The 26,273-nt window shown below is 33.9% G+C and overlaps 1 protein-coding gene across 2 annotated transcripts in view; it reads right to left on the minus strand.

Annotated features, from left to right (window-relative positions):
• The window catches only part of LOC117337499, a 59,583-nt gene that overhangs the window by 15,012 nt on the left and 18,298 nt on the right, over positions 1-26,273 (minus strand). For both annotated transcript variants that reach the window (XM_033898508.1, XM_033898507.1), the window contains exons 2-3: positions 10,494-10,629; positions 6,171-6,303 (exon numbers count right to left, since the gene is read on the minus strand). In XM_033898508.1, coding sequence (XP_033754399.1) covers positions 6,171-6,303; positions 10,494-10,629 — 269 coding nt within the window. The remainder of the gene's footprint in view (positions 1-6,170; positions 6,304-10,493; positions 10,630-26,273) is intronic.

Here is a 26,273-nt window from a genome sequence, read left to right on the forward strand (position 1 = left end):
AGATATTACCAGTCACAGCCTTATTATTGTATATATATAGTACTATATAACATGACCTAGATATTACCAGTCACAGCCTTATTGTTGTATAAATATGGTATTATATAACATGACCTAGATATTACCAGTCACAGCCTTATTGTTGTATAAAAATGGTACTATATAACATGACCTAGATATCACCAGTCACAGCCTTATTGTTGTATAAATAAGGTTATTATATAACATGACCTAGATATTACCAGTCACAGCCTTATTGTTGTATAAATATGGTACTATATAACATGACCTAGATATTACCAGTCACAGCCTTATTGTTGTATAAATATGGTAATTATATAACATGACCTAGATATCACCAGTCACAGCCTTATTGTTGTATAAATATGGTACTATATAACACGACCTAGATATTACCAGTCACAGCCTTATTGTTGTATAAATATGGTACATGACCTAGATATTACCAGTCACAGCCTTATTGTTGTATAAATATGGTAATTATATAACATGACCTAGATATTAATAGTCACAGCCTTATTATTGTATCAATATGGTACTATATAACATGACCTAGATATTACCAGTCACAACCTTATTGTTGTATAAATATGGTACTATATAACATGACCTATATATTACCAGTCACAGCCTTATTGTTGTATAAATATGGTACTATATAACATGACCTAGATATTACCAGTCACAGCCTTATTGTTGTATAAATATGGTAATTATATAACATGACCTAGATATTACCAGTCACGGCCTTATTGTTGTATAAATATGGTAATTATATAACATGACCTAGATATTACCAGTCACAGCCTTATTGTTGTATAAATATGGTAATTATATAACATGACCTAGATATTACCAGTCACAGCCTTATTGTTGTATAAATATGGTACTATATAACATGACCTAGATATTACCAGTCACGGCCTTATTGTTGTATAAATAAGGTAATTATATAACATGACCTAGATATTACCAGTCACAGCCTTATTATTGTATATATATGGTACTATATAACATGACCTAGATATTACCAGTCACAGCCTTATTGTTGTATAAATATGGTACTATATAACATGATCTAGATATTACCAGTCACAGCCTTATTGTTGTATAAATATGGTACTATATAACATGACCTAGATATTACCAGTCACAGCCTTATTGTATAAATATGGTAATTATATAACATGACCTAGATATCACCAGTCACAGCCTTATTGTTGTATAAATATGGTACTATATAACATGATCTAGATATTACCAGTCACAGCCTTATTGTTGTATAAATATGGTACTATATAACATGACCTAGATATTACCAGTCACAGCCTTATTGTTGTATAAATATGGTATTATATAACATGACCTAGATATCACCAGTCACAGCCTTATTGTTGTATAAATATGGTACTATATAACATGACCTAGATATTACCAGTCACAGCCTTATTGTTGTATAAATATGGTAATTATATAAAATGACCTAGATATTACCTGTCACAGCCTTATTGTTGTATAAATATGGTACTATATAACATGACCTATATATTACCAGTCACAGCCTTATTGTTGTATAAATATGGTACTTGACCTAGATATTACCAGTCACAGCCTTATTGTTGTATAAATATGGTACTATATAACATGACCTATATATTACCAGTCACAGCCTTATTGTTGTATAAATATGGTACTATATAACATGACCTATATATTACCAGTCACAGCCTTATTGTTGTATAAATATGGTAACTATATAACATGACCTAGATATTACCAGTCACAGCCTTATTGTTGTATAAATATGGTACTATATAACACGACCTAGATATTACCAGTCACAGCCTTATTGTTGTATAAATATGGTACTATATAATATGACCTAGATATTACCAGTCACAGCCTTATTGTTGTATAAATATGGTACTATATAACACGACCTAGATATTACCAGTCACAGCCTTATTGTTGTATAAATATGGTACTATATAACACGACCTAGATATTACCAGTCACAGCCTTATTTTTGTATAAATATGGTACTATATAACACGACCTAGATATTACCAGTCACAGCCTTATTGTTGTATAAATATGGTACTATATAACATGACCTAGATATTACCAGTCACAGCCTTATTGTTGTATAAATATGGTAATTATATAACATGACCTAGATATTACCAGTAACAGCCTTATTGTTGTATAGATATGGTACTATACTGAAACGAAAAAGAAACGCAACATGGAAAATTGTGATTAATTTTGTATTAAATATACATATCTGTATAAAAATCGCGGAAATAAACATGCACCCTGCCTAACACCCATACCAATCTTCAAAATCACCCAAGTGTGACTAGAGACCTATGCACTTCCGGCGCGGTAAAAACATCAAAAACCGTGCCTGTACAAACATATGCGTTCTTTTTTCATTCAAACCAGTATCAATTCATCACTAACATTGAGCCACATCATCGCCAATACTTTTGCAAACAATAATTCCTTTTACAATTATGCCACGGTTATCAAAGGTTGATAGAGGACGTGCTATAGCGATGCTTCTGGCAGGGAACACGCAACTTCACGTCGCTCGACAATTCAGAGTTCACAAATCGACTATTAGTCGATTAGTTTCACGTCTTAACGCAACAGGAAGAGTCGATGACCAGCCGAGATCAGGACGTCCACGCGTAACGTCGCGACGTCAAGACCGGGTTCTTAGGTTGGCACACCTGCGTAACAGGAGATTAACGGCCGCTGAAACGGCAAGGAATACGATTGGTAATCATAACCGTCGAATTCATCCCCAAACAGTGATCAACAGACTGCGTGAGGCTAATTTGCGTGCAAGGCGACAGTACGTTGGTTTACCACTAACACCGCAACGTCGAGCACGTCGTATGCAATGGGCAACGGCACATATGCCCAGACGTTTTCCTATGAGACGTTGGAGGTCTATGCTCTTCACCGATGAATCTCGATTCACGTTATTTCGAGCAGATGGCCGTCAACGTGTGTACCGGCGTCGAGGCGAACGTTTTGCTGACGCCTGTGTTTTGGAACACGACCGATTTGGGGGTGGATCAGTTATGGTTTGGGCGGGAATCTCCCATGGTTTGAAGACGCCTTTGGTGATAGTCAATGGGAATTTAACGGCCGTACGCTATCGGGATGAGATCCTTAGGCCCCATGTTGTGCCGTTTGTTAGGCAGCATCATCTAACCTTTCAGCAAGATAACGCGAGACCACACGTTGCAAGAGTCTGTAGAGACTTTCTTGCGACACAGAACATTGTTCCTATAGATTGGCCTCCATATAGCCCCGACCTGTCCCCAATCGAGCATTTGTGGGATGAATTAGACAGAAGAATTCGAAATCGCCGTAACCCCCCAAATACCCTCCCTCAGTTAGCAAATGCACTCGTCCAAGAATGGAATAACATTCCAATACGGAAAGTCAATGCCCTGATGAACTCAATGCAACAAAGAATTAGAGATGTGATAACTGTTCGAGGAGGACACACACGATATTAGGGCACGGTTTCAAAACTGCTGCCATTTCAACTTGGATTCACGTAGGGTACTACCAATCATGACCTTCTAGCAAAGTGACCTGTTCTTAAAAATCTCTAAACATTTAAAGGATGTTACATCAATATTCAATATTAACTATTACATATGAAATTTAAACATAATGCTCACAAGTATTATTTTATTAAACCTACAATTTGAAGTTGCGTTTCTTTTTCGTTTCAGTATATATAACATGACCTAGATATTACCAGTCACAGCCTTATTGTTCCATTAATATAGTACTATATAATATGACCTAGATATTACCAGTCACAGCCTTATTGTTGTATAAATATGTACTATATAACATGACCTAGATATTACCAGTCACAGCCTTATTGTTCCATTAATATAGTACTATATAACACGACCTATATATTACCAGTAACAGCCTTATTGTTGTATAAATATGTACTATATAACATGACCTAGTTATTACCAGTCACAGCCTTATTGTTCCATTAATATGGTACTATATAACATGACCTAGGTATACTGTACAATAAAACCATTGATAAGTAACATCTATGTAGTTTCTAATCACATGCGCGTTTAGGTTGGTCGACCTCCGTCAGTTCTATAGGTACAGAGTTGTCAGCCATTACGATGAAGAGACAACCTTTATTTCACACTACAGTGACCACATGTCTAAACCTCATCAATTAACACACCCACCACTTGTCTTGTGGTCACTGAGCAGAAAATTCAATGTCTCTCAAAAAGACGCCTCTCTATTGTAGCTGATGAAAAATTATGTGACAAAACTAGATAGAATGGAGGAAAAATCCTCAATGCTGTTGCTCCTCACAATTCAGATTCTGGGATTTTACCTCACAATTCAGATTCTGGGAATTTACCTCACAATTCAGATTCTGGGAATTTACCTCACAATTCAGATTCTGGGAATTTACCTCACAATTCAGATTCTGGGATTTTACTATCCTTTCCTGAGACAACATATTTATCTTTTCTGACATTGGTAGTGTAAAGACAGTACTAGGCTACAGAAAGTACAATTGTCCTTGTACGTAAATCACTAGTGAGTATCAACTTAATATCTTGTAGTTCATTACCTGACAGGGATAGTAAACACTTATCTCCCCTTGTATATAAATCAACACTGAGAGTACATACTTATCTCCCCTTGTTTATAAATTAACAGTAATGTTACATACTTATCTCCCCTGGTTTATAAATTAACAGTAACATAACATATATATCTCCCCTTGTATATAAATTAACAGTGATAGTACATACTTATCTTCCCTTGTATATAAATTGTCAATGATAGTACATACTTATCTCCCTTTGTATATAAATTAACAGTAACATTACATACTTATCTCCCCTTGTATTAACAGTAACATTACATACTTATCTCCCCTTGTATTAACAGTAACATTACATACTTATCTCCCCTTGTATTAACAGTAACATTACATACTTATCTCCCCTTGTATAAACAGTAACATTACATACTTATCTCCCCTGGTATTAACAGTAACATTACATACTTATCTCTCTTTGTATATTAAAGAACAGTAACATTACATACTTATCTCCCCTTGTATATAAATTAACAGTAGCATTACATACTTATCTCCCCTTGTATATAAATTATCAGTAACCTTACATAATTATCTCCCCTTGTATATAAATTAACAGTAACATTACATACTTATCTCCCCTTGTATAAACAGAAACATTACATACTTATCTCCCCTTGTATTAACAGTAAGGTTACATACTTATCTCCCCTTGTATATAAATTATCAGTAATGTTACATAATTATCTCCCCTTGTATATAAATTAACAGTAACATTACATACTTATCTCCCCTTGTATTAACAGTAACATTACATACTTATCTCCCCTTGTATTAACACCCTTGTATTAACAGTAACGTTACATACTTATCTCCCCATGTATATAAATTAACAGTAACATTACATACTTATCTCCCCTTGTATATAAATTAACAGTAACGTTACATACTTATCTCCCCATGTATATAAATCAACAGTAACATTACATAATTATCTCCCCTTGTATATAAATTAACAGTAACATTACAAACTTATCTCCCCTTGTATTAACAGTAACATTACATACTTATCTCCCCTTGTATTAACAGTAACGTTACATACTTATCTCCCCTTGTATTAACAGTAACGTTACATACTTATCTCCCCTTGTATTAACAGTAACGTTACATACTTATCTCCCCTTGTATTAACAGTAACGTTACATACTTATCTCCCCTTGTATTAACAGTAACATTACATAATTATCTCCCCTTGTATTAACAGTATCGTTACATACTTATCTCCCCTTGTATTAACAGTAACGTTACATACTTATCTCCCCTTGTATTAACAGTAACGTTACATACTTATCTCCCCTTGTATTAACAGTAACGTTACATACTTATCTCCCCTTGTATTAACAGTAACGTTACATACTTATCTCCCCTTGTATTAACAGTAAGATTACATACTTATCTCCCCTTGTATTAACAGCAACGTTACATACTTATCTCCCCTTGTATATAAATTAACAGTAACATTACATACTTATCTCCCCTGGAGATACAACAGTTGACATGGAGTGGACACACTTGTAGTAACACTCAGGAGGAGGCTCCAGTAACCAGCGCTTGCTGCTGGTGATTTGCGCCTGCCATGACATCAGATCCACATTGTCTATCTGTCAACAAAACAATGTCTATGTGTTACTGGGGTAGAGAATAACTATACAATTAACCTCCATCAATACATAGATGGAATCTGTTCAATAAGTAACCTGTTTGTACAATCCCAGGATTATGGGAGTCACATCATAACATTATACAAGATGCTTGAAATCTTGATTTGTGTAATTTCTTTCATTTCATTCCTCATCAAATATAACCACTTTCTAGAGTGTCAGTATAATCGAGTGTTTTAATTAAGCCTTAAACTGTCTATATCAATGTAAATATTGGACATTTTGGTTTGTTTTTGTTTAACGTCCTATTAACAGCCAGGGTCATTTAAGGACGTGCCAGGTTTTGGAGGTGGAGGAAAGCCAGAGTACCCGGAGAAAAACCACCTGCCTACGGTCAGTACCTGGCAACTGCCCCACATAGGTTTCGAACTCGCAACCCAGAGGTGGAGGGCTAGTGTTAAAGTGTCGGGACACCTTAACCACTCGGCCACCGCGGCCCCTAAATATTGGACAGTTTTATACTTACATCTTTAACCTACAATTAACCACCTGGCAGTCTTGTTACAAGGTATGTTGTAAAGAATATATCAGATATGTCCTTGATGACCTTGAACTGACCCTGGTACCTTAATGGTACACAAACAACTACTTTTCAACAACTCGACCAATACTACAAGTAATCCAACTATTTACCAGCAAGGCAATCAACTTTATCAAAACAGTGATGGAAATACACTATCTTAATCTAACAATATTTCAGGATAAAGGCATTTTATAGGAAATATAAAATAATTTGATGTTAGAAACCATTTTAATGAATTCAGAAATTAAACAGGCTGATAGCATCTTCTCAAGGAAGTAGACATATGATGACTCCGAGATCACTTCATATATATACATATATACCAGGCTGATCCACGCACTAAACCATTAGGACAATATTTGTCAGACACTAAATCCATTTGTTCAGGATGTGACATGTGAACAGGAATTTTGTAACTGTAAGTGTACTTTAAAGTAATAGAATTATGCAAGCAAACAAAAGCGTTTTTATCTCTTTCCCAGTTTTATGAGAAAAAATAAAAATTAACAGAGTACAGTGCTCCAGTAAGGTTTCAAATAAAAATGTTGATTAAAATCAATACATTCAGATATGAAAATGTTGATTTATATCTGAAAAAGCTCAAAAATGTACTTAAAGATAGCAAATCTATTTTGCCACTGATATGCTTTCATTGAGAATATTGGTTTGAAATTGAATTATGAAAAGGTTCACTTTTATGTAAGTGGTGAAAAAAAATGCATGTACTAGATCTCCATACTGACAAACTGTTTAGATGTCCATATCGACTAACTATTTAGATCTCAATAATGATTAAATGTTCAAATTTCCATATCAACAAACTGTTTAGATCTCCATACCAATAAACTGTTTAGATCTCCATACAAATAATAAACTGTTTAGATCTCCATACAGACAAACTGTTTAGATCTCCATACAAATAAACTGTTTAGATCTCCATACCAATAAACTGTTTAGATCTCCATACCAATAAACTGTTTAGATCTCCATACAGACAAACTGTTTAGATCTCCAAACAAATAAACTGTTTAGATCTCCATACAGACAAACTGTTTAGATCTCCATACAAATAAACTGTTAATATCTTCATACCAATAAACTGTTTAGATCTCCATACAAATAAACTGTTTAGATCTCCATACCAATAAACTGTTTAGATCTCCATACCAATAAACTGTTAAGATCTCCATACAAATTAACTGTTTATAGATCTCCATACTAATAAACTGTTTAGATCTCCATACCAATAAACTGTTTAGATCTCCATACTAATAAACTGTTTAGATCTCCATACCAATAAACTGTTTACAGATCTCCATACCAATAAACTGTTTACAGATCTCCATACCAATAAACTGTTTACAGATCTCCATACCAATAAACTGTTTAGATCTCTATACAGACACACTGTTTAGATCTCCATACCAATAAACTGTTTACAGATCTCCATACCAATAAACTGTTTACAGATCTCCATACCAATAAACTGTTTACAGATCTCCATACCAATAAACTGTTTACAGATCTCCATACCAATAAACTGTCTAGATCTCCATACCAATAAACTGTTTAGGTCTCTATACCAATAAACTGTTTAGATCTCCATACCAATAAACTGTTTACATATCTCCATACCAATAAACTGTTTACAGATCTCCATACCAATAAACTGTTTACAGATCTCCATACAGACAAACTGTTTAGATCTCCATACCAATAAACTGTTTAGATCTCCATACCAATAAACTGTTTAGATCTCCATACCAATAAACTGCTAAGATCTCCATACCAATAAACTGTTAAGACCTCCATACCAATAAACTGTTTAGATCTCCATACCAATAAACTGTTTAGATCTCCATACCAATAAACTGTTTAGATCTCCATACCAACAAACTGTTTAGATCTCCATACCAATAAACTGTTTAGATCTCCATACCAACAAACTGTTTAGACCTCCATACCAATAAACTGTTTAGATCTCCATACCAATAAACTGTTAAGATCTCCATACCAACAAACTGTTTAGATCTCCATACCAATAAACTGTTTAGATATTTATACCAATAAACTGTTTACATATCTCCATACCAATAAACTGTTTAGATCTCCATACCAATAAACTGTTTAGATCTCCATACAAATAAACTGTTTAGATCTCCATACCAATAAACTGTTTAGATCTCCATACCAATAAACTGTTTAGATCTCCATACAAATAAACTGTTTAGATCTCCATACCAATAAACTGTTTAGATCTCCATACCAATAAACTGTTTAGATCTCCATACCAATAAACTGTTTAGATCTCCATACCAATAAACTGTTTAGATCTCCATACCAATAAACTGTTTAGATCTCCATACCAATAAACTGTTAAGATCTCCATACCAATAAACTGTTTAGATCTCCATACAAATAAACTGTTTAGATCTCCATACCAATAAACTGTTTAGATCTCCATACCAATAAAACTGTTTAGATCTCCATACCAATAAACTGTTTAGATCTCCATACCAATAAACTGTTTAGATCTCCATACCAATAAACTGTTTAGATCTCCATACCAATAAACTGTTTAGATCTCCATACCAATAAACTGTTTAGATCTCCATACCAATAAACTGTTTAGATCTCCAAACAAATAAACTGTTTAGATCTCCATACCAATAAACTGTTTAGATCTCCATACAAATAAACTGTTTAGATCTCCATACCAATAAACTGTTAAGATCTCCATACCAATAAACTGTTTAGATCTCCAAACAAATAAACTGTTAAGATCTCCATACCAATAAACTGTTTAGATCTCCAAACAAATAAACTGTTTAGATCTCCAAACAAATAAACTGTTAGATCTCCATACCAATAAACTGTTTAGATCTCCATACCAATAAACTGTTAAGATCTCCATACCAATAAACTGTTAAGATCTCCATACCAATAAACTGTTTAGATCTCCATACCAATAAACTGTTTAGATCTCCATACCAATAAACTGTTTAGGTCTCTATACCAACAAACTGTTAAGATCTCCATACCAATAAACTGTTTAGACCTCCATACCAATAAACTTTTTATAGATCTCCATACCAATAAACTGTTTAGATCTCCATACCAATAAACTGTTAAGATCTCCATACCAATAAACTGTTAAGATCTCCATACAAATAAACTGTTTAGATCTCCATACCAATAAACTGTTTAGATATTTATACCAATAAACATTTTAGATCTCCATACCAATAAACATTTTAGATCTCTATACTGACAAACTGTTTAGATCTCCATACCAATACACTATTTTTAGATCTCCATATTGACAAGTTGTTTAGGTCTCTGTTTGTATAGACTACCAAATCTACAGGCCCTCAGCCATCACACCTGTTTTTTTCTCTCCCTGTATTCTTCTTGAAATAGAGTTAATAATTACCTCCAAATCATTGACCACCTGAGTCCGTGTAAATTTTGTGTTGTATCCTACAATATTACTTCATAGTTTGATCACAGGGACTTGTCATCGATTCCACAACCCCAGTCTATATGTAAGGTATGTTTAATACACAAATACAACTCTGAAATGATCCCGAGAATGTAACACACTCACGTGTAGATAGGCTCCATGTCCAGGACTTCCCATGAAGATCCAGTCAGTTTTACTCGACTCCGAATCAACAGGAAGAAACTCTGGCCGATGGTAGTGTTTTCTCAGGATGTTGGCCGCCGAGAAATCACAGTTACCCCTGTATAATTAAACATGAGAAATCATGTTATCTCTGTATCATTAAATATGAGAAATCACAGTTACCCCTGTATAATTAAATATGAGAAATCATGTTATCCCTGTATAATTAAACATGAGAAATCATGTTATCTCTGTATCATTAAATATGAGAAATCCTGTTACCCCTGTATAATTAAATATGAGAAATCATGTTATCCCTGTATAATTAAACATGAGAAATCATGTTATCTCTGTATAATTAAACATGAGAAATCACAGTTACCCCTGTATAATTAAATATGAGAAATCATGTTATCTCTGTATCATTAAATATGAGAAATCATGTTATCTCTGTATCATTAAATATGAGAAATCACAGTTTCTCCTACTCTATAAGTTAATATTAATAAATGTATACTTCTGTAAGTAAACAATTGTTTTATGTATACTTCTGTAAGTAAACTTGTTTTATATATACTTCTGTAAGTAAACAATTGTTTTATGTATACTTCTGTAGGTAAACAATTGTTTTGTATATACTGCTGTTAGTAAACAATTGTTTTGTATATACTGCTGTAAGTAGACAATTAATAAATGTATACTTCTGTAAGTAAACAATTTTTTTATATATACTTCTGTAAGTAAACAATTGTTTTATGTATACTTCTGTAGGTAAACAACTGTTTTATGTATACTTCTGTAAGTAGACAATTGTTTTGTATACTTCTGTAGGTAAACAATTTTTTTTATATATACTTCTGTAAGTAAACAATTGTTTTATGTATACTTCTGTAGGTAAACAATTGTTTAATGCATACTTCTGTAGGTAAACAATTGTTTTATATATACTTCTGTAAGTAAACAATTTTTTTTATATATACTTCTGTAAGTAAACAATTGTTTGATGCATACTTCTGTGAGTAAACAATTGTTTGATGCATACTTCTGTAGGTAAACAATTGTTTTATGTATACTTCTGTTAGTAAACATTTTTTTCTATATACTTCTGTAAGTAAACAATAGTTTTATGTATACTTCTGTAGGTAAACAACTGTTTTATGTATACTTCTGTAAGTAAACAATTGTTTTATGTATACTTCTGTAAGTAAACAATTGTTTTATGTATACTTCTGTAAGTAAACAATTGTTTTATGTATACTTCTGTAGGTAAACAATTGTTTTATGTATACCTCTGTAGGTAAACAATTGTTTTATGTATACCTCTGTAGGTAAACAATTGTTTTATGTATACCTCTGTAGGTAAACAATTGTTTTATGTATACTTCTGTAGGTAAACAATTGTTTTATGTATACCTCTGTAAGTAAACAATTGTTTTATGTATACTTCTGTTAGTAAACCATTTTTTTATATATACTTCTGTAAGTAAACAATTTTTTTATGTATACTTCTGTAGGTAAACAATTGTTTTATGTATACTTCTGTAGGTAAACAATTATTATATATATACTTCTGTAAGTAAACAATTTTTTTATGTATACTTCTGTAAGTAAACAATTGTTTTATATATACTTCTGTAAGTAAACAATTGTTTTATGTATACCTCTGTAGGTAAACAATTGTTTTGTATATACTTCTGTAAGTAAACAATTGTTTTATATATACCTCTGTAGGTAAACAATTGTTTTATGTATACTTCTGTAAGTAAACAATAGTTTTATGTATACTTCTGTAAGTAAACAATTGTTTTATATATACTTCTGTAAGTAAACAATTGTTTTATATATACTTCTGTAGGTAAACAATTGTTTTATGTATACCTCTGTAAGTAAACAATTGTTTTATGTATACTTCTGTAGGTAAACAATTGTTTTATATATACTTCTGTAGGTAAACAACTGTTTTATGTATACTTCTGTAGGTAAACAATTGTTTTATGTATACTTCTGTAGGAGGTAAACAATTGTTTTATGTATACTGCTGTAAGTAAACAATTGTTTTATATATACTTCTGTAAGTAAACAAATTGTTTTATGTATACCTCTGTAAGTAAACAATTGTTTTATGTATACTTCTGTAGGTAAACAATTGTTTTATGTATACTTCTGTAGGTAAACAATTGTTTTATGTATACTTCTGTAAGTAAACAATTGTTTTATGTATACTTCTGTAGGTAAACAATTGTTTTATGTATACTTCTGTAGGTAAACAATTGTTTTATGTATACCTCTGTAGGTAAACAATTGTTTTATGTATACTTCTGTAAGTAAACAATAGTTTTATGTATACTTCTGTAAGTAAACAATTTTTTTATATATACTTCTGTAAGCAAAACAATTGTTTTATGTATACTTCTGTAAGTAAACAATAGTTTTATGTATACTTCTGTAAGTAAACAATTGTTTTATATATACTTCTGTAAGTAAACAATTGTTTTATGTATACCTCTGTAGGTAAACAATTGTTTTGTATATACTTCTGTAAGTAAACAATTGTTTTATATATACCTCTGTAGGTAAACAATTGTTTTATGTATACTTCTGTAAGTAAACAATTGTTTTATGTATACCTCTGTAAGGTAAACAGATTCAGATTCAGATTATGTTATTTCCTTGTGTTACAAGACACACTGGAGAGTAGACATATACATATACAATAATACAATAGTACAGATAGTGATGGACAATCAAACCATTATATCAGTCAAGAATATATATATCTTGATATAGAAGAACACATTACATGGTATATCATTAAAAAATAGCACAATGCATTACAGTTACTTAAATGATGTCATTCATATTAAATGATAATCACACTGATATTTTAACATTCATTACGTTGACCACAAAATTTTCAGGATTTTTTGAAAGAAATTCTTCTCACAAATCCTCGATGTAAGCCCCAGGATAAAATCTATATGAACGCTGACATATTTATTAAGTATAGATAATATTCATATACATTTATCTTAAATGCATGATAAAATAATATAGTATACAATATGTTTCATTGATAATACAAACATGATATACTAGTACTATAGAAACAGTAAATAGTGCCAATCCATACTTTAATTATATACGTATACGATTTTACATATTAGCTTTATAAGGACCACTGATTTGTAGACAGGAAGTACACTGATATATACCTTTTATCCTATAATTATACAATCTCAACCATTCGACATGTCTTTAAAACAGATAAAATATATAAATGAAAGTACAGCTCTGATATGTTTGTATCAACCTATCTTGAGGCAAAATTATATATAATTATTTCGGCGCTTAAAACACAAAGATATATATTTGCCTAACTTATTTAATTCTCCAATATTCCGGGTATTTAACAGCAGGATCAACTTAAAAAACACTGGGACGTCAGTAATAATATGACTTAACGTACTTTTGCCTTAAATCAGTATAACAGTTGCACCTTAGAAGAAAATGAAATTCATCCTCAACATCATTAGAATTGCATACTTCACATATCCTATGATCTCTAGGACGGTTTCTATACCGTCCTTGTTCAATATTTAAATTGTGTGAACTAAGTCTAATACATGCTATATTCTTTTTGTAAGAGTTAACTACTAATGGGTTTAGTTAAATATAATTGTAGTGTAAAATTATCGATAAGATGTCGGTATAGAAAACCCTTTGGAATTGCTTGTATGTATGATAAAAGTTCTTGACGATAAACGTCGTAAAATGTATTTTCAATAATTTTATAAGCCTTCCTATCATTGCATGTTATATCGTTCCAAAGATAAGATAATCCTAATTTATCTAATTCTGCTCTTATGTTTAAAATCCAACTGTCATTTGATCTTATCCTTTCCTCATAGCAATTTGTTAATACATATACAATTATCTGAATTTCGCAGTTTCAACCAGTACTTAATTATACGAAGTTTTCTGTATGTTGACAATGGTAATCTTCCGAGTTCACAATATACTAAATTATTACATGTCCTTTTTTCACACCCAGTACTTTTTTACAAAAATTAATATGTATCATTTCAATATCTAAAGCTTTGTGGAAACCCCATACCTCGGCACTGTAACTAATTTATGCTATTTACATATGTGTCAAACACAGAACATTGGGTATTAATGTTAAAATCATGATTTTTGAACTTATTATATACAGCGTAATATGCTTTATTGCCCTGTTCAGCCACATGCTTTTGGGTAACATAAAATTTACCATTATAATTGAAAAGCATCCCTAGATAATTAAATTGGTCTACAATTTGTAGTTCAGTTTCATTGTAAAACCACTTTTCGTTATTTTTAACATTCCCGCCGTTTCTAAAGACCATTATTTTCGTCTTGTCTGTGTTCAAAGACTATATTTATTGTTAAAAGATTTGAGAGCATCTATGACCTGTTGAAAATTCTCTGGAGAGTCAGCAAATAACACTGTATCATCAGCATACATAAGAAGAAAAATACTGATTAAGTTAAGTTCAATTGATGGACAACATTTGCTAATAAAATGCATTTCACAGTCATTTACAAATAATGAGTACAAAATCGGGGAGAGGATTTCTCCTTGGAAGAGACCGATTGTGTTGGAGAAGAAATCAGAGTAATAACCGTTATGTTTCACACAAGATTTAACTGAATTATATAATGATTGAATGACTCGTAACATTTTCCCCCTCACACCCTGTTTTATTAGTTTACTCCATAACTGAGACCTTTCAATAAGATCGAATGCTTTCTTGTAATCGACAAAGCAGCAGTATAACCTTCCGCCCTTTTTATTTAAATACTTGTTAATAAGTACGTGTTTGAAGTACAAATATGGCATCTACGGTAGAATGATTAGCTCTGAAACCAAATTGTGCATCTGTTATGATATTATTTTCATTACTCCACTTAACTGAACGCTCATTCAGTATGGATGTACCTGGTGATAATGACTGCATGAGCTGTGTTGAATACTAATTACCTTTACAGGTATAACAATGATAAATGAATGATGACATTATGCTCATCACCAGGTGAGCCAGCTGTAGCCAGATACAGTTGTTTAATATGGTGGTGTATTTCACAATGTTGTATTTCACAGTGGTGTATTTCAGTGTTGTATTTCATGGTTGTTGTATTTCACCGTGTTGTATTTCACCGTGTTGTATTTCAGTGTTGTATTTCACAGTGTGGTTTTTCACTGTGTTGTATTTCACAGTGTTGTATTTCACGGTGTTGTATTTCACGGTGTTGTATTTCAGTGTTGTATTTCACAATGATGTATTTCACAGTGTTGTATTTCAGTGTTGTATTTCACGGTGTTGTATTTCACAGTGTTGTATTTCAGTGTTGTATTTCACAGTGTTGTATTTCATGGTGTTTATAGTGTTTTATTTCACAGTGTTGTATTTCACAGAGTGGTATTTCAGTGTTGTATTTCACAGTGTTGTATTTCACAGTGTTTATAGTGTTTTATTTCACAGTGTTGTATTTCACAGTGTGGTATTTCAGTGTTGTATTTCACAGTGTGGTATTTCAGTGTTGTATTTCACAGTGTGGTATTTCAGTGTTGTATTTCACAGTGTGGTATTTCAGTGTTGTATTTCACAGTATGGTTTTTCACAGTGTTGTATTTCACAGTGTTGTATTTCAGTGTTGTATTTCACAGTATGGTATTTCACAGTGTTGTATTTCACAGTGTTGTATTTCACGGTGTTGTATTTCACAGTGTGGTTTTTCACAGTGTTGTATTTCACGGTGTTGTATTTCACAGTGTTGTATTTCAGTGTTGTATTTCACGGTGTGGTTTTTCACGGTGTTGTATTTCACGGTGTTGTATTTCACAGTGGTGTATTTCAGTGTTGTATTTCACGGTGTTGTATTTCAGTGTTGTATTTCACAGTGGTGTATTTCAGTGTTGTATTTCACGGTGTTGTATTTCACAATGTTGTATTTCAAAGTGTTGCATTTCACGGTGTTGTATTTCAGTGTATTATTTCACAGTATGGTATTTCACAGTGTTGTATTTCACAGTGTTGTATTTCACGGTGTTGTATTTCAGTGTTGTATTTCACAGTGTTGTATTTCACAATGTTGTATTTCAACGTGTTGTATTTCACGGTGTTGTATTTCACGGTGTTGTATTTCACAATGTTGTATTTCAGTGTTGTATTTCACAGTGTTGTATTTCATGGTGTTTATAGTGTTTTATTTCACAGTGTTGTATTTCACAGAGTGGTATTTCAGTGTTGTATTTCACAGTGTTGTATTTCACAGTGTTTATAGTGTTTTATTTCACAGTGTTGTATTTCACAGTGTGGTATTTCAGTGTTGTATTTCACAGTGTGGTATTTCAGTGTTGTATTTCACAGTGTGGTATTTCAGTGTTGTATTTCACAGTGTGGTATTTCAGTGTTGTATTTCAAAGTGTTTATAGTGTTTTATTTCACAGTGTTGTATTTAATTTCACAGTGTGGTTTTTCACAGTGTTGTATTTCACAGTGTCGTATTTCACAGTGTTGTATTTCACAGTGTTGTATTTCACAGTTTGGTATTTCACAGTTCGGTATTTTACAGTTTGGTATTTCACGGTTTGGTATTTCACAGTGTTGTATTTCACAGTTTGGTATTTCACAGTTCGGTATTTTACAGTTTGGTATTTCACAGTGTGGTTTTTCACAGTGTTGTATTTCACAGTGTTGTATTTCACGGTGTTGTATTTCACAGTGTTGTATTTCACAGTGTGGTTTTTCACAGTGTTGTATTTCACAGTGTTGTATTTCACTGTGGTATTTCACAGTGTTGTATTTCACAGTGTGGTTTTTCACAGTGTTGTATTTCACAGTGTCGTATTTCACAGTGTTGTATTTCACGGTGTTGTATTTCAGTGTTGTATTTCACAGTGTTGTATTTCACAGTGTTGTATTTTATAGTTTGGTATTTCACAGTTCGGTATTTTACAGTTTGGTATTTCACGGTTTGGTATTTCACAGTGTTGTTATATCAGAGAAAAACTATACACATTTTGTACCACTAATCAGACAGATTACAGTATATCAGATGTCCACTCTATTTATCGACAAGAATTCAATCTGTTGTTTGTTGTGTTTATTGCCCCATACACAGCCAGGGTAATTTTGCGGCTGAATCTCCTTGTAGTAGTTGGTGGCTACCTAAGTGAACAGCACATGAGTGGCCTATGGCATGTTGTCTACAGCCATTGAAGAATCGTATATACTACACATGTACACAACAATGACACCACAAAATTGTTCACAATTCTCAGCTTCCTGAAAACATTCCCAGGTAGGGAGAGATAGTAAATACTAGCTGAAATATATCCTCGGCTAGAGAGAACTTCCCTTTAGCTTGATAAGTTGAGCATATGACTGATAAGCCAGAGGTCCTGTTTGATCCCTAGTGGAAGCAGTGTTCAATCAAAACTTTATTTAACATTGGTGCCCATGTAGAGACATGGGAATCATAATTTGTGTTACTGCTGTAACCCCTTAGAAACTCTTCTTCCCTTGAGGGGAGTATGTAACCCTGGTTAATACTAGCCGCAATAAACCGCTCGGCAAGAGAGATCTCCTCTTTAGATAGATTGGTTGAGCATAGTACTAGTAAACCAGAGGTCCCTGGTTTGATCCATAAAAGTGGAGGCAGTGATTTAAATATGATTTAATTCAGGTTTGAACAAGAATCCTAGCAATTCTTTATCATTTCTTTGGGTTTTAGTGACTTCCTGGAATTTCCATTGGGAGTGAATAACACTAACATTTCATAGCCAAACCAATACCTAAAGACCTTTTATCTTAATCTGCCCTTTACAATAGTCTAGTTAGATAGGTTCAAAGTTCAGGGGTCTTTCTTCCAAATAGGGAGGGTAAGAATATAGACTTAATGTTCAGGGGTCTTTCTTCCAAATAGGTAGGGTAAGAATATAGGCTTAATGTTCAGGGGTCTTTATTCCAAATAGGGATGGTAAGAATATAGACTTAATGTTCAGGGGTCTTTATTCCAAATAGGGAGGGTAAGACTATAGACTTTTAGTTCAGGGGTCTTTCTTCCAAATAGGGATGGTAAGAATCTTCCAAATAGGGATGGCAAGAATATAGACTTAATGTTCAGGGGTCTTTCTTCCAAATAGGGAAGGTGGGAATGTAGACCTAAGAGTGGTGTTTAAGTAACTTAATTTTTTTTATTCAATTGATGTAAGATCCTTAAACTGGGTCTATAACTTCATTTGAATAAAATAAACAAATGATGACATTCACCTACAAAGCTTCTGGACATATAAACTACAATATTCACAATTCGTCTGAAGGAGACAAAAACCATTACTGAAACAAAGTGAACGAGGTAATACAATTAATGAATTAGGTAAGCATATGCCAAAAAGCTATCAGACAAAAACTATCATTCTATATAGGTATAAACCCAGTTTCTCTGGTGAAATTTGAACCATGCTATTAACTTGATTGTTAACTTTTAACAGGGACACCAGAGAAAAATTACATATGGCTTTAATGTCAACTTGGCTGTCACATAATCTTTACAGCATGGCCATCACTCAACCTTTACAGCATGGCCATCACCCAACCTTTACAGCATGACCATCACTCAACCTTTACAGCATGACCATCACTCAACCTTTACAGTATGGCCATCACTCAACCTTTACAGCATGACCATCACTCAACCTTTACAGTATGGCCATCACTCAACCTTTACAGCATGACCATCACTCAACCTTTACAGCATGACCATCACTCAACCTTTACAGTATAGACATCACTCAACCTTTACAGTATAGACATCACTCAACCTTTACAGTATAGACATCACTCAACCTTTACAGTATAGACATCACTCAACCTTTACAGTATAGACATCACCCAACCTTTACAGTATAGACATCACTCAACCTTTACAGTATAGACATCACTCAACCTTTACAGTATAGACATCACTCAACCTTTACAGTATAGACATCACTCAACCTTTACAGCACAGCCATCACTCAATCTTTACAGTATAGACATCACTCAACCTTTACAGTATAGACATCACTCAACCTTTACAGTATAGACATCACTCAACCTTTACAGTATAGACATCACTCAACCTTTACAGTATAGACATCACTCAACCTTTACAGTATAGACATCACTCAACCTTTACAGTATAGACATCACTCAACCTTTACAGTATAGACATCACTCAACCTTTACAGTATAGGACATCACTCAACCTTTACAGTATAGACATCACTCAACCTTTACAGTATAGGACATCACTCAACCTTTACAGTATAGACATCACTCAACCTTTACAGTATAGACATCACTCAACCTTTACAGTATAGGACATCACTCAACCTTTACAGTATAGGACATCACTCAACCTTTACAGTATAGACATCACTCAACCTTTACAGTATAGACATCACTCAACCTTTACAGTATAGACATCACTCAACCTTTACAGTATAGACATCACTCAACCTTTACAGTATAGACATCACTCAACCTTTACAGTATAGACATCACTCAACCTTTACAGTATAGACATCACTCAACCTTTACAGTATAGACATCACTCAACCTTTACAGCATGACCATCACTCAACCTTTACAGTATAGACATCACTCAACCTTTACAGTATAGACATCACTCAACCTTTACAGTATAGACATCACTCAACCTTTACAGTATAGACATCACTCAACCTTTACAGTATAGACATCACTCAACCTTTACAGTATAGACATCACTCAACCTTTACAGTATGGACATCACTCAACCTTTACAGTATAGACATCACTCAACCTTTACAGTATAGACATCACTCAACCTTTACAGTATAGACATCACTCAACCTTTACAGTATAGACATCACTCAACCTTTACAGTATAGACATTACTCAACCTTTACAGTATAGACATCACTCAACCTTTACAGTATAGACATCACTCAACCTTTACAGTATAGACATCACTCAACCTTTACAGCATAGACATCACTCAACCTTTACAGTATGGACATCACTCAACCTTTACAGTATAGACATCACTCAACCTTTAAAGCATGGCCATCACTCAACCTTTACAGTACAGACATCACTAAACCTTTACAGTATAGAAATCACTCAACCTTTACAGTATAGACATCACTCAACCTTTACAGTATAGACATCACTCAACCTTTACAGTATAGACATCACTCAACCTTTACAGTATAGACATCACTCAACCTTTACAGTATAGAAATCACTCAACCTTTACAGTATAGACATCACTCAACCTTTACAGTATAGACATCACTCAACCTTTACAGTATAGACATCACTCAACCTTTACAGTATAGACATCACTCAACCTTTACAGTATAGACATCACTCAACCTTTACAGTATAGACATCACTCAACCTTTACAGTACAGACATCACTCAACCTTTACAGTATAGACATCACTCAACCTTTACAGTATGGACATCACCCAACCTTTACAGTATGGCCATCACCCAACCTTTACAGTATGGCCATCACTCAACCTTTACAGTATAGACATCACTCAACCTTTACAGTATAGACATCACTCAACCTTTACAGTATAGACATCACTCAACCTTTACAGTATGGCCATCACTCAACCTTTACAGTATAGACATCACTCAACCTTTACAGTATGGCCATCACTCAACCTTTACAGTATAGACATCACTCAACCTTTACAGTATAGACATCACTCAACCTTTACAGTATAGACATCACTCAACCTTTACAGTATAGACATCACTCAACCTTTACAGTATAGACATCACTCAACCTTTACAGTATAGACATCACTCAACCTTTACAGTATAGACATCACTCAACCTTTACAGTATAGACATCACTCAACCTTTACAGTATAGACATCACTCAACCTTTACAGTATAGACATCACTCAACCTTTACAGTATGGCCATCACTCAACCTTTACAGTATAGACATCACTCAACCTTTACAGTATAGACATCACTCAACCTTTACAGTATAGACATCACTCAACCTTTACAGTATAGACATCACTCAACCTTTACAGCATGGCCATCACTCAACCTTTACAGTATAGACATCACTCAACCTTTACAGTATAGACATCACTCAACCTTTACAGTATAGACATCACTCAACCTTTACAGTATAGACATCACTCAACCTTTACAGTATAGACATCACTCAACCTTTACAGTATAGACATCACTCAACCTTTACAGTATGGTCACTCAATTTTTTTGTCCATATTGAAGACAGATTACCACCAGTTGATATCATTATTAATTAATTGTTTACAAAAACATATTTGATATGGACTTTAATATAGATAGAGCAATGAATCTTTATACCTTGCCGACCTGTCAAACATCTGACAGATCCTCAGTCCACAGGGTCAGCCCTTGCTGTTAACACTTTCACCCCTACTGACCATATTAGACTTCAACTTATGAAAGAATGGCAGAGTCCACTAAAGTTTCTTAGGGTTGAAAGGGTAAAGGATGATTAAAAAGGCAATGTGGATCTATCAATTAACTAAGGACACCTGCTGGTCTCAAACTTAAATTGTACACTACTGTCAACGGAAGCTGTAGATCAGTCTCGACCTCAAACTTTACAATACTTTCAACAGTAGATGTAGATCAGCCCTGGTCATTGTCAGAATACACACAAGTTCACTGCCAGAGAAAAGTTCTACAGCATCACCTCTGGCCTTTCCTGTGTAGGTTTAGCTTGTTTATGACCTAGTTTATTTATACCTGTGACAGTCTGACTTCAAGGTTTAGATGTCCTAGACAACTAAATCAAAGAGGGCAATCTGTGCCTCTCATTGTCAGTATACCTGGTCAACAGTCCTGCCTCTCATTGTCAGTGTACCTGGTCCACAGTCCTGCCTCTCATTGTCAGTATACCTGGTCAACAGTCCTGCCTCTCATTGTCAGTGTACCTGGTCCACAGTCCTGCCTCTCATTATCAGTGTACCTGGTCCACAGTCCTGCTTCTCATTGTCAGTATACCTGGTCCACAGTCCTGCCTCTCATTGTCAGTGTACCTGGTCCACAGTCCTGCCTCTCATTGTCAGTGTACCTGGTCCACAGTCCTGCCTCTCACTGTCAGTGTACCTGGTCCATAGTCCTGCCTCTCATTGTCAGTGTACCTGGTCCACAGTCCTGCCTCTCACTGTCAGTGTACCTGGTCCACAGTCCTGCCTCTCACTGTCAGTGTACCTGGTCCACAGTCCTGCCTCTCATTTGACATTGTCAGTGTACCTAGTCCACAGTCCTGCCTCTCACTGTCAGTGTACCTGGTCCACAGTCCTGCCTCTCATTGTCAGTGTACCTGGTCCACAGTCCTGTCTCTCATTGTCAGTGTAACTGGTCCACAGTCCTGTTGTGTTTCCAATGGTTGTTATAAGGATGTAAAAGATACCCCAGGAAGTCTCCACTATAACCTTTCTCGGTAAAAAAACCAAAGGGCAGAATAAAAAATAGTTTACACTGTTTTACATTTCGGTGATAGACAATGCCATCCATTGTTTTAATCAGCAGTAATAAACCAGAGTTTATAATGTATTTTATCTAAATGTCATATTTTTGCTGCTATAAAATACCAAGCAAATGTGTGTGACTGTTTTTAATGTCAATATAAACCGCGGGACCTGTCAGAATCATTTCTCATTCCTACACAACTGGTTTAACTCCCTGTTACCAACATCTGTGTCACCAGGCATTTCTCTACATGTCCTGATCAAACTGCCACAAGTACATGGTGTTGGGGTGTCAGGTGGCCATGTCATGGCATCAGTAGCCAACAACAGGACTGGGATTTGATTCTCCAATCATACATGGGTCAATGCCTGACCAGGCCAACAAAAACAATGATTATGATGTAACTTGTTATCATTGAACAAGGGGCCAAATGGGCCTGTAACATTCACCTGTTTCTGAGATGAGGTTTTATCATTTTCTTCGTGAAGAGTAGACTTTGCCCTTTACCCACGTGAGAGAAGGTGTTGTGTAAGTAGGTGGGTAAAATATTTTAGTTTGTCTTACTCAAACAAAACAATTACATGTACATAATTATTGATTTCCCTCCCTAACCTAATGACAGTTTAGTAACAAGATGTATGAAGGCAAATCATAAACATCAAAACACAGAAATTAGTTTAAGTAAACTCATAATAATTAGACAGTATAAATGTCGTCGTAGAAAAAACAGAAATGATGAAATATTTTTTTGTCTGGAAAAATCACAATAAAATATTTTGAGTTGAGGTGCTATGTTACGGTCGTATTGGGAAGCCATCTGAAGCTATTAAACTTGTTAAGAACAGACTATGACATCTAGGTATACCATCACTTCAGTACTTGAAAAGGATACAATATGATCCCAGTATACAGAATTCTTAATGGGCTTGACATAATCACTGAAGAATTGTCTCAGACAGCTGGAGCAAATAGAACAAGTGGGCACAGTATTAAAGGGTTTTGGACACATAGGGTATTTTTCCATTTTCTGTTAGCCCAACCCCATAAATGTTGGCTGACACAGGTTTTACCTCGCCTTACAAAGCTGTTTATCTATTTTAGGCCAGTAGGGGGATATTGCTACTGGCTAAAAAAATTTAATGAGCTAGGTGGTCACGTGGTCCGACGCGTCATCTGGTTCACCTCACCAGTATCACTAGGCTAGAATCTGCCTTGTTATATGCATTTATAGAGGGAAACTTCAAAGAGCCCCATATTATTTTGTAAACATTGAAAGCAATGACAGTGAATGTCCTGATTTTAACATCTTACATGTTTAGATTTTCTTTCCTCACCTCATGTCTGTAATTGTATCATCAAAATAGTAGACCAGTGGACAATATCATAACCTTGGTAATTTACTAATATCACATGTCATCTTTTTATTTATTTTTTTTATTTTAAAAACTCAAACAATGGCATATACACTATAGGTCTACTCAGAGATGTAAATATCACATATGTGATATATACATCTCTGGTCTACTATACAGTGAGGTGACAAAATTATCTCACTTGTGCAGTCTTTTTACGGTGATTAATTTTCCTAGCCTTGCTAACCATTTTATTTTTGGCATAATTTGATAAGATTTGGTACACTTTTAAGAACATGTTTTACCCTTTCCTGACGTAATATTAACATAAAAATATCCATTTCTTAATTTTGCACGATAAAGATTTGATAAAAAAATGCAGTAGTTTGAAATACTGTTGTCTCATCATGATGTAATTTAATTAGATAGTACGTAATCACAGAACTGATTTTTTTTTTATCTGAGACGATACATGGGTTTTTTGTACATTGAACTTTGAGGATTTCCTTTGTACATATTAAATCAAGAATTTTTAAATATTGGTTGAAATTAAAGCGTCCAGATAATTTTTTACTCAAAGCAAGTTATGATGACATGTTGGAAACTAAAGATCCTTGGATTCTTTATCTAAATCAGTAACTTTGAACTGTCAGTCTTGGGTAAATGTTTGAAGAAATCAGTTACTGTTCTGATCAATTTTACAGTAATGTATTCAAACAACGTCCTTTTTTGACAATTTCCTTAAAGAATGTTTTATGAATGTTATGAAGGAAATGTATTTGATGTGGTGAAAATGTTACGCAGACATTCGTATTGATTTGATTAAAACATATCATTTTAAATACTATAGTATGTTTAAACGTATTCAGTTACTCAAAGTAGAAAATATAAAAGAACTTAACAATTAAGGAAAATATTTATCACTAGCAAATAAACTAAAGGAAAGATTTTTTATAAGATTTTAATTAGAATATATTCATTTTTAATGATTATTTCTCTGTTTCCCTGTAACAAATCTGACATATTAGCTTATTGAATTATAAATCATGTAAGAGTGGATGCCTTGTCCATTAATGTTATATACTATTTTATCCAATAAGTTGTAAAACTTATGGAATAAAGTTGAATTTAATACAATTGTTTAATGAATAACGGGATCATCACTGGAGTACATGTAACCAATTCACTGTTGTAACCCAATATATTAATGTAAAGTATTCCCACATCACAAAACCTTTGGTAGATAGTGTGTAAATAGTGATTTAATGCGACACACATACTATCATCTCGGCAGCAGTGAACCTGTGACGTAGGAGGCTGACCGACCTGTGACGTAGGAGGCTGACCGACCTGTGACGTAGGAGGCTGACCGACCTGTGACGTAGGAGGCTGACCGACCTGTGACGTAGGAGGCTGACCGACCTGTGACGTAGGAGGCTGACCGACCTGTGACGTAGGAGGCTGACCGACCTCGTTATCAGAATGAAATTTTGCATATAGGTCAGTTGTCCAGATGGGCCTATGCTGTGCCCTGTATCTCAGCATGTATATACACAACCCCAGGAGTGTGAGGGTAATTTGACTGGCTTTTCAGAAAACCAACCTATAGACAACTTTAATCTTTTTGTGTCTAAAACCCTTTAAGTTAGTAAAACCATACACAAGACTTAATATCAGAAATCTTCCCAGTGACATTTATTAATGATTGGAACAGTCTACCAACAGTAATGGTCGACTCGCCATCAATTAACGACTTGCCATCAATTAATTCAATCAAGAGCAAACGGAACAACATTGATATCAAATTCAGCCTGTCTTGCTACTAGCTTTAAAATCGAAAT

This window comes from Pecten maximus, chromosome 11 (genome assembly GCF_902652985.1).
Source record: "Pecten maximus chromosome 11, xPecMax1.1, whole genome shotgun sequence".
Lineage (NCBI taxonomy): Eukaryota > Metazoa > Mollusca > Bivalvia > Pectinida > Pectinidae > Pecten > Pecten maximus.